The sequence below is a fragment of the Phyllobates terribilis genome, unplaced genomic scaffold (assembly GCF_046119375.1).
Source record: "Phyllobates terribilis strain yellow unplaced genomic scaffold, ASM4611937v1 Scaffold_25__1_contigs__length_18738178, whole genome shotgun sequence".
NCBI lineage: Eukaryota > Metazoa > Chordata > Amphibia > Anura > Dendrobatidae > Phyllobates > Phyllobates terribilis.
In genome coordinates, this window is record NW_027362785.1 from 5,525,210 (window position 1) to 5,536,658 (window position 11,449).

Genomic DNA, 11,449 nt, shown 5'->3' on the forward strand with positions numbered 1-11,449 from the left:
CTGCACCTGACCATCCAACCCTGCACCTGACAACCCTACACCTGACAACCCTGCACCTGACCACCCAACCCTGCACCTGACCACCCAACCCTGCACCTGACCACCCAACCCTGCACCTGACCACCCAACCCTGCACCTGACAACCCTACCCTGCACCTGACAACCCAACCCTGCACCTGACAACCCAACCCTGCACCTGACAACCCTGCACCTGACCATCCAACCCTGCACCTGACAACCCAACCCTGCACCTGACAACCCTACACCTGACAACCCTGCACCTGACCACCCAACCCTGCACCTGACCACCCAACCCTGCACCTGACCACCCAACCCTGCACCTGACCACCCTACCCTGCACCTGACCACCCTACCCTGCACCTGACCACCCTACCCTGCACCTGACAACCCTACCCTGCACCTGACAACCCAACCCTGCACCTGACAACCCAACCCTGCACCTGACAACCCTGCACCTGACCATCCAACCCTGCACCTGACAACCCAACCCTGCACCTGACAACCCTACACCTGACCACCCAACCCTGCACCTGACCACCCAACCCTGCACCTGACCACCCAACCCTGCACCTGACAACCCAACCCTGCACCTGACAACCCAACCCTGCACCTGATAACCCTGCACCTGACCACCCAACCCTGCACCTGACCACCCAACCCTGCACCTGACCACCCAACCCTGCACCTGACCACCCAACCCTGCACCTGACAACCCTACCCTGCACCTGACAACCCAACCCTGCACCTGACAACCCAACCCTGCACCTGACAACCCAACCCTGCACCTGACAACCCTGCACCTGACAACCCTGCACCTGACCACCCAACCCTGCACCTGACCACCCAACCCTGCACCTGACCACCCTACCCTGCACCTGACCACCCTACCCTGCACCTGACCACCCTACCCTGCACCTGACAACCCTACCCTGCACCTGACAACCCTACCCTGCACCTGACAACCCTACCCTGCACCTGACAACCCAACCCTGCACCTGACAACCCAACCCTGCACCTGACAACCCTACACCTGACAACCCTGCACCTGACCACCCAACCCTGCACCTGACCACCCAACCCTGCACCTGACCACCCTACCCTGCACCTGACCACCCAACCCTGCACCTGACAACCCTGCACCTGACAACCCTGCACCTGACAACCCTGCACCTGACAACCCTACCCTGCACCTGACAACCCTGCACCTGACAACCCTGCACCTGACAACCCTGCACCTGACAACCCTACCCTGCACCTGACCACCCAACCCTGCACCTGACCACCCAACCCTGCACCTGACAACCCAACCCTGCACCTGACAACCCTGCACCTGACAACCCAACCCTGCACCTGACAACCCTGCACCTGACAACCCTGCACCTGACAACCCTGCATCTGACAACCCTGCATCTGACAACCCTGCACCTGACAACCCAACCCTGCACCTGACAACCCAACCCTGCATCTGACAACCCTGCACCTGACAACCCAACCCTGCACCTGACAACCCTGCACCTGACAACCCTGCACCTGACAACCCTGCACCTGACAACCCTGCACCTGACAACCCAACCCTGCACCTGACAACCCAACCCTGCATCTGACAACCCAACCCTGCATCTGACAACCCTGCACCTGACAACCCTACCCTGCACCTGACAACCCAACCCTGCATCTGACCACCCAACCCTGCATCTGACAACCCAACCCTGCACCTGACAACCCAACCCTGCATCTGACAACCCTGCACCTGACAACCCAACCCTGCACCTGACAACCCTGCATCTGACAACCCTGCATCTGACAACCCTGCATCTGACAACCCTGCACCTGACAACCCAACCCTGCACCTGACAACCCAACCCTGCATCTGACAACCCTGCACCTGACAACCCAACCCTGCACCTGACAACCCTGCACCTGACAACCCTGCACCTGACAACCCTGCACCTGACAACCCTGCATCTGACAACCCTGCACCTGACAACCCAACCCTGCACCTGACAACCCAACCCTGCATCTGACAACCCTGCACCTGACAACCCAACCCTGCACCTGACAACCCTACCCTGCACCTGACAACCCAACCCTGCATCTGACCACCCAACCCTGCATCTGACCACCCAACCCTGCACCTGACAACCCAACCCTGCATCTGACAACCCTGCATCTGACAACCCAACCCTGCACCTGACAACCCTGCACCTGACAACCCAACCCTGCACCTGACAACCCTGCACCTGACAACCCTGCACCTGACAACCCTGCACCTGACAACCCTGCACCTGACAACCCTACCCTGCACCTGACAACCCTGCACCTGACAACCCTGCACCTGACAACCCTGCACCTGACAACCCTACCCTGCACCTGACCACCCAACCCTGCACCTGACCACCCAACCCTGCACCTGACAACCCAACCCTGCACCTGACAACCCTGCACCTGACAACCCAACCCTGCACCTGACAACCCTGCACCTGACAACCCTGCACCTGACAACCCAACCCTGCACCTGACAACCCTGCACCTGACAACCCTGCACCTGACAACCCTGCATCTGACAACCCTGCATCTGACAACCCTGCACCTGACAACCCAACCCTGCACCTGACAACCCAACCCTGCATCTGACAACCCTGCACCTGACAACCCAACCCTGCACCTGACAACCCTGCACCTGACAACCCTGCACCTGACAACCCTGCACCTGACAACCCTGCATCTGACAACCCTGCACCTGACAACCCAACCCTGCACCTGACAACCCAACCCTGCATCTGACAACCCAACCCTGCATCTGACAACCCTGCACCTGACAACCCTACCCTGCACCTGACAACCCAACCCTGCATCTGACCACCCAACCCTGCATCTGACAACCCAACCCTGCACCTGACAACCCAACCCTGCATCTGACAACCCTGCACCTGACAACCCAACCCTGCACCTGACAACCCTGCACCTGACAACCCTGCATCTGACAACCCTGCATCTGACAACCCTGCACCTGACAACCCAACCCTGCACCTGACAACCCAACCCTGCATCTGACAACCCTGCACCTGACAACCCAACCCTGCACCTGACAACCCTGCACCTGACAACCCTGCACCTGACAACCCTGCACCTGACAACCCTGCATCTGACAACCCTGCACCTGACAACCCAACCCTGCACCTGACAACCCAACCCTGCATCTGACAACCCTGCACCTGACAACCCAACCCTGCACCTGACAACCCTACCCTGCACCTGACAACCCAACCCTGCATCTGACCACCCAACCCTGCATCTGACCACCCAACCCTGCACCTGACAACCCAACCCTGCATCTGACAACCCTGCATCTGACAACCCAACCCTGCACCTGACAACCCAACCCTGCACCTGACAACCCAACCCTGAACCTGACAACCCAACCCTGCACCTGACCACCCAACCCTGCACCTGACCACCCAACCCTGCACCTGACCACCCAACCCTGCACCTGACCACCCAACCCTGCACCTGACCACCCAACCCTGCACCTGACCACCCAACCCTGCACCTGACAACCCTGCACCTGACAACCCAACCCTGCACCAAACAAATCTACATTTGACAACTCTACACTAGACAATCTCACAACATTGGATCAAACAACCCCTACAACAATGCGACTTTACATCTGACAACTCTATATCTGACAACCTGGCACTCCTTCCACCTCTCCCATCCTCACCGTCTCCTTGTCTCCAGTCCAGGACGAGGAGGAATTCCTTCTGGCGGAGGAGACACTCAGTAATCACACGGATCTAGTGGATAACGAGCCCATCGCTAACGAGGCCCGGAAGAAGTTCATCAGGTGGAGTGACGGCACCGGGGGGCGCTGCGCCCGCTACGACTCTGCTGTGACCCGTGTATCTCTTCCCTCTGCAGGCAGATCAGCGTCCTCTCCTCGGACACCGAGTCGTCGCACGTCATGTCGACACGCAGAAGACTCTGCGAAAGGAAATTGTCCGAAACGGCGACATCCAAGAAACCGCAGATGGAGAAACTAATCCAGACGGAGACTGCGGAGACCGGGAGGGTGCGTGCAGTGGTCCTGCGTGCTGAAAACGAGCCGCGGTTATCTTATACGTAACACATTGTGCCTTCTGACCTCCAGGTTAAAATGACGGTGTTCTGGCAGTACATCAAGGCGGTCGGACTCGCGGTCTCGTTCTTCATCTGCTTCCTGTACTGCTGTCAAAACGCGTCGGCCATCGGCGCCAACGTGTGGCTGAGCGACTGGACCAACGAGGTCGTCATCAACGGCACGCAGCAGAACACGGAGTGGAGGGTCGGGGTGTACGCCGCGCTGGGACTGCTACAAGGTGAGGAGCTCACGGGTGAGGTCGTGGATGAGGGCGCCACCGTACGTCCAGATGTCTCACGTGTTCCTCTTCTATCAGGGGTCCTGGTCATGGCGTCCTCCTTCACCCTGGCCTTGGCTGGCATCAGCGCTGCCCGGAAGCTGCATGAGGCACTGCTGGATAATAAGATGCGCACCCCGCAGTCCTTCTACGACACCACGCCCATCGGACGCATCATCAATCGCTTTTCTAAGGACATTTACGTCATCGATGAGGTCATCCCCCCGACCATCCTCATGTTCCTCGCCACGTTCTTCACCTCATTCTCCACCATGATTGTCATAGTGTCCAGCACGCCTCTCTTCGCGGTGGTTATTATACCGCTGGCGTTCAGCTACTTTTTTGTACAGGTGAGTGCCAAGGCTATCAAGAAAGCATTTCTATGGGGGTTGCAAACTCAACTTTCACCACCAGATGGAGACACATCTCATTATGTATCTCTGTATACAGGGAGCTCCCCCTAGTGGTAACTGCAGACAGAATCTTATCATGTATCTCTGTATACAGGGGGCTCCCCCTAGTGGTGGCTGCAGACAGGATCTTATCATGTATCTCTGTATACAGGGAGCTCCCCCTAGTGGTGGCTGCAGACAGGATCTTATCATGTATCTCTGTATACAGGGAGCTCCCCCTAGTGGTGACTGCAGACAGGATCTTATCATGTATCTCTGTATACAGGGAGCTCCCCCTAGTCGTGGCTGCAGACAGGATCTTATCATGTATCTCTGTATACAGGGAGCTCCCCCTAGTGGTGGCTGCAGACAGAATCTTATCATATATCTCTGTATACAGGGGGCTCCCCCTAGTGGTGGCTGCAGACAGGATATTATCATGTATCTCTGTATACGGGGAGCTCCCTCTAGTGGTGGCTACAGACAGGATCTTATCATGCATCTCTGTATACGGGGAGCTCCCTCTAGTGGTGGCTACAGACAGAATCTTATCATGTATCTCTGTATACAGGGAGCTCCCCCTAGTGGTGACTGCAGACAGAATCTTATCATATATCTCTGTATACAGGGAGCTCCCCCTAGTGGTGACTGCAGACAGAATCTTATCATGTATCTCTGTATACAGGCAGCTCCCCCTAGTGGTGGCTGCAGACAGAATCTTATCATATATCTCTGTATACAGGGAGCTCCCCCTAGTGGTGGCTGCAGACAGAATCTTATTATGTATCTCTGTATACAGGGAGCTCCCCCTAGTGGTGGCTGCAGACAGAATCCTATCATGTATCTCTCTATACAGGGAGATCCCCCTAGTGGTGGCTGCAGAGAGGATCTTATCATATATCTCTGTATACAGGGAGCTCCCCCTAGTGGTGGCTGCAGACAGGATCTTATCATGTATCTCTGTATACAGGGAGCTCCCCCTAGTGGTGGCTGCAGACAGAATCTTATCATGTATCTCTGTATACAGGGAGCTCCCCCTAGTGGTGACTGCAGACAGGATCTTATCATGTATCTCTGTATACAGGGAGCTCCCCCTAGTGGGGGCTGCAGACAGGATCTTATCATGTATCTCTGTATACAGGGAGCTCCCCCTAGTGGGGGCTGCAGACAGAATCTTATCATGTATCTCTGTATACAGGGAGCTCCCCCTAGTGGGGGCTGCAGACAGAATCTTATCATGTATCTCTGTATACAGGGAGCTCCCCCTAGTGGTGGCTGCAGACAGGATCTTATCATGTATCTCTGTATACAGGGAGCTCCCCCTAGTGGTGGCTGTAGACAGGATCTTATCATGTATCTCTGTATACAGGGAGCTGCCCCTAGTGGGGGCTGCAGACAGGATCTTATCATGTATCTCTGTATACAGGGGGCTCCCCCTAGTGGTGGCTGCAGACAGGATCTTATCATGTATCTCTGTATACAGGGAGCTCCCCCTAGTGGTGGCTGCAGACAGGATCTTATCATGTATCTCTGTATACAGGGAGCTGCCCCTAGTGGGGGCTGCAGACAGGATCTTATCATGTATCTCTGTATACAGGGAGCTCCCCCTAGTGGTGGCTGCAGACAGAATCTTATCATGTATCTCTGTATACAGGGAGCTCCCCCTAGTGGTGGCCGCAGACAGAATCTTATCATGTATCTCTGTATACAGGGAGCTCCCCCTAGTGGTGGCTGCAGACAGAATCTTATCATGTATCTCTGTATACAGGGGGCTCCCCCTAGTGGTGACTCCAGACAGGATCTTATCATGTATCTCTGTATACAGGGGGCTCCCCTAGTGGTGGCTGCAGACAGAATCTTATCATGTATCTCTGTATACAGGGATCCCCCTAGTGGTGGCTGCAGACAGAATCTCATCATGTATCTCTGTATACAGGGAGCTCCCCCTAGTGGTGGCTGCAGACAGGATCTTATCATGTATCTCTGTATACAGGGAGCTCCCCCTAGTGGTGGCTGCAGACAGAATCTTATCATGTATCTCTGTATACAGGGAGCTCCCCCTAGTGGTGGCTGCAGACAGAATCTTATCATGTATCTCTGTATACAGGGAGCTCCCCCTAGTGGTGGCCGCAGACAGAATCTTATCATGTATCTCTGTATACAGGGATCCCCCCGGCCCCTACAGGATTGAGAGGTTTTATATGAGCATTGTGTCTCCGCAGAGATTCTACGTGGCCACGTCCCGTCAGCTGAAGCGCCTAGAGTCGGTCAGCCGGTCTCCCATCTACTCCCATTTCTCAGAAACCATCACCGGTGCCAGCATCATCCGGGCATACGGGCGCCAAAGCAGCTTCGTCCTACTCAGTGACAACAAAGTGGATGAAAATCAGAAAAGCTACTACCCGGGCATCGCGTCCAACAGGTGCGGAGCGCCGCGTGCATGATCAGGGTGGTCATTATGTATCGGGGTGGTGCTTCCTGCTTTTATTTCTTGCTGCCATCTGGCCCTAGACACCCCCCATATCAGTGCCCTCCTGCCTATGTCCGCTGGCACTGCAGGCTGCCCAGGTTGGGTGGTGTCAGAGATGCAGCGCTGTCCGGATGGACTGCTCTGGGGGTCACAGGAGAGGGTCACTGCCCTTTTAGCATGCCCTGTGCGTTCTGCTCGCGGTGCGCGGCCGTGACGCTGACTTTTTTGGGTACTTTGTGCCGTTCTGCCCCTTTGCTGATGTTGCACTTTTCTCTCTTTCCTTTCCTCCGTCTCTTCAGCCTTTTCTCGCTCTCTCGCTGTCTGCATGACCGGAGCCGCCACATCCGCTCCCCTCTCTCTGCGCCGCTCGCTCAGACTCTGTCCTCGCGCTCAAAATCTGCTTCATTGTATTTCCAGGTAAAACATGGTGCAATTGTATTCACCCCCTCCTCTCCCCCCATGTGTGAGAAAGGTTTGTGCCCCCATCTGGCAGCCATTGCCGGATGACATGACGTGAAGGAAAAAGTTCTGGAAAGTTGTAAGTTCTCTCGGGGGTCTTTATTGTTCCAGGTGGCTCGGAATCCGGGTGGAGTTTGTCGGAAATTGTGTCGTCCTTTTCGCTGCCCTCTTCGCCGTGATTGGTAGAGAGAATCTGAGTCCTGGGCTCGTGGGTCTCTCGGTATCTTACGCCTTGCAGGTGGGTCCCGTCTTCATATGGACCATGGATGGTGGTAGAACTTCTCGAGATCGTCTCCATTTTTTTATTGTTAAAGGTGACCATGTCATTAAACTGGATGGTGAGAATGACTTCCGACCTGGAGACGAACATCGTGGCCGTGGAGCGCGTCAAGGAATATTCCGAGACTGAAACGGAGGTGAGTTCTTCACTTGGAGCAGTAGATGATATGTGTTCAAGATGGACGGTCTCCTTATCCCTAGAAGTGCGTGACATGTGGGCTCTAAGAAGCCGAAGCACGGTGCTAGGGAGATGATCGAGCTGAGGATATCGTATTCGGCTCATACCTTCTATCTGCAGGCTCCATGGAGCATAGAAGAGAAGAAACCTTCGGAGGACTGGCCAAGCAAAGGTGAAGTCGAGTTCTCAAACTACTCAGTTCGCTACCGGCCCGGATTGGATTTGGTGCTGAAGAACTTGAGCCTTGGGGTTAAAGGAGGAGAAAAAGTAAATCTAAGATTATTACATGACGGGTCGGAGTAGAAAGCAAGGTTTTTATATAACTTGTTTAAATCATCTACAGGTCGGGATCGTTGGCAGGACGGGAGCGGGGAAATCTTCCATGACACTTTGTCTCTTCCGGATCTTGGAAGCAGCGGAAGGACTCATCAAAATCGATGGTGTGAACATCTCTGAGATTGGGCTGCACAACCTCCGGTCTATGCTGACCATCATCCCTCAGGTAGGCTCATAGCTCATGACATAGCTGGGACTGTACAGGCCTTAGAGCTTGGGCCACATGGACCTTCAATCTGTGACCTCATGGACCTCTGAACTGGAGCCACATAGGCCTCAGAGCTGGAGCCTCAAGGACCTTCAAGTGGTTACAACATGGACCTCCAAGCTTGAGCTACACGGACCTCGGAGGTGAAGCAACGCGGACCTTTGGAGCTGAAGTCACACAGAACTCGGAGCTGAAACCGCATGGGCCTCGGAGCTGAAGCCGCATGGGCCTCGGAGCTGAAGCCGCATGGGCCTCGGAGCTGAAGCCGCATGGGCCTCGGAGCTGAAGCCGCATGGGCCTCGGAGCTGAAGCCGCATGGGCCTCGGAGCTGAAGCCGCATGGGCCTCGGAGCTGAAGCCGCATGGGCCTCGGAGCTGAAGCCGCATGGGCCTCGGAGCTGAAGCCGCATGGGCCTCGGAGCTGAAGCCCCGCGGACCTTTGAGCTGGGACCACATGCACTTCCAAGTAGTATTTCAATGTTTCTTGGTATGGTAACACCCTCTTGTGTTTGTGTTTTCGCAGGACCCAGTTCTCTTCTCGGGGACCCTTAGAATGAACCTCGACCCCTTTGATAAATACTCTGATGATGAGCTCTGGAAAGCGCTGGAGTTATCGAACTTAAAAAAGTTTGTTTCGAGCCAGACTGAGAAGTTGGACTACGAATGTTCAGAAGGCGGTGAGAATCTCAGGTAGGAATGTCTTCTGCTGCGTCTGACTTCCTCCAATCTACGAAACACCAAAAAAAAGTGCAGCTCATCCCTGCCCACCTTGTCTAACTCAGAGTGGTTGTGGCCTACTTAGCCCATGTGGCACCGGTGGCCACCTCTGCTCACCTTCTGCTTGTCCCCAGTGTCGGTCAGAGGCAGCTTGTGTGTTTGGCCCGCGCTCTCCTCCGCAAAACTCGCATCCTGATCCTGGATGAAGCCACCGCTGCCATTGACCTGGAAACCGACGACCTCATACAAATGACCATCAGGACGCAGTTTGAGGACTGCACGGTCCTGACCATCGCTCACCGGCTCAACACTATCATGGATTACACTAGGTAGGTGTGGGGGGTGCTCGGCAACCATAGTCCTGTGCTGGGGGGGCACTGACTGATACTGGGGTCACATTAGGACCCCGGAGTGTCACACCTGGAACACTGTCCCCCCACCCACCTCCGCCGCACAGACGCTCGGTCATTACTTCTGATTCTGTAACCATTTCTCTTTCAGGGTTCTGGTTCTAGACAAAGGGAAAATTGCCGAATTCGACACTCCGACCAATCTCATCGCAGCCAGAGGGATATTTTACGGGATGGCCAGAGACGCCGGACTCGCCGCCTAGCAGGTTCCACAATGAACGGAAAGTCCATCGCTCGGACTGTAATCACCGGACTGTAATCACCGGACTGTAATCACCGGACTGTAATCACCGGACGGATATTTTCTCTAACGGAGCAGAAACTTTTCTTACCACAAATATTTCTACCAGAAGAAAAATTATTTAATGTTGTAAAAAAACACTGAAAACCAAAAAATACAATAAAGGCTCTTTTTTTTTTTTTTTTACTAATGTCGTCTGTAGAATTTATACCGGCTGTACATATATAATTATATACAGGAGATGCCCAGGTTATACCAGCTGTACATATATAATTATATACAGGAGATGTCCAGGTTATACCAGCTGTACATATATAATTATATACAGGAGATGTCCAGGTTATACCAGCTGTACATATATAATTATATACAGAGGATACCCAGGTTATACCAGCTGTGCGTATATAATTATATACAGGAGATGCTCAGGTTATACCAGCTGTACATATATAATTATATACAGGAGATGCCCAGGTTATACCAGCTGTACATATATAATTATATACAGGAGATGTCCAGGTTATACCAGCTGTACATATATAATTATATACAGAGGATACCCAGGTTATACCGGCTGTACATATATAATTATATACAGGAGATGCCCAGGTTATACCAGCTGTACATATATAATTATATACAGGAGATGCCCAGGTTATACCAGCTGTACATATATAATTATATACAGGAGATGCCCAGGTTATACCAGCTGTACATATATAATTATACACAGGAGATGTCCAGGTTATACCAGCTGTACATATATAATTATATACAGGAGATGTCCAGGTTATACCAGCTGTACATATATAATTATATACAGGAGATGTCCAGGTTATACCAGCTGTACATATATAATTATATACAGGAGATGCCCAGGTTATACCAGCTGTACATATATAATTATATACAGGAGATGTCCAGGTTATACCAGCTGTACATATATAATTATATACAGGAGATGTCCAGGTTATACCAGCTGTACATATATAATTATATACAGGAGATGTCCAGGTTATACCAGCTGTACATATATAATTATATACAGGAGATGTCCAGGTTATACCAGCTGTACATATATAATTATATACAGGAGATGCCCAGGTTATACCAGCTGTACATATATAATTATATACAGGAGATGTCCAGGTTATACCAGCTGTACATATATAATTATATACAGGAGATGTCCAGGTTATACCAGCTGTACATATATAATTATATACAGGAGATGCCCAGGTTATACCAGCTGTACATATATAATTATATACAGGAGATGCCCAGGTTATACCAGCTGTACATATATAATTATATACAGGAGATGCCCAGGTTATACCGGCTG

The 11,449-nt window shown here is 52.9% G+C and overlaps 1 protein-coding gene across 1 annotated transcript in view; it reads left to right on the forward strand.

Annotated features, from left to right (window-relative positions):
* Window positions 1–10,293, forward strand: part of ABCC3 (ATP binding cassette subfamily C member 3) — an 80,683-nt gene extending 70,390 nt beyond the window's left edge. The window contains exons 20-31 of the mRNA XM_073660273.1: window positions 3,763–3,868; window positions 3,943–4,093; window positions 4,172–4,379; window positions 4,458–4,768; window positions 7,033–7,232; window positions 7,851–7,977; window positions 8,054–8,155; window positions 8,317–8,463; window positions 8,540–8,698; window positions 9,263–9,429; window positions 9,591–9,785; window positions 9,958–10,293. Coding sequence (XP_073516374.1) covers window positions 3,763–3,868; window positions 3,943–4,093; window positions 4,172–4,379; window positions 4,458–4,768; window positions 7,033–7,232; window positions 7,851–7,977; window positions 8,054–8,155; window positions 8,317–8,463; window positions 8,540–8,698; window positions 9,263–9,429; window positions 9,591–9,785; window positions 9,958–10,069 — 1,985 coding nt within the window. The 3' untranslated portion in view covers window positions 10,070–10,293. The remainder of the gene's footprint in view (window positions 1–3,762; window positions 3,869–3,942; window positions 4,094–4,171; window positions 4,380–4,457; window positions 4,769–7,032; window positions 7,233–7,850; window positions 7,978–8,053; window positions 8,156–8,316; window positions 8,464–8,539; window positions 8,699–9,262; window positions 9,430–9,590; window positions 9,786–9,957) is intronic.
* The last annotated feature ends 1,156 nt before the right edge of the window (window positions 10,294–11,449 follow it).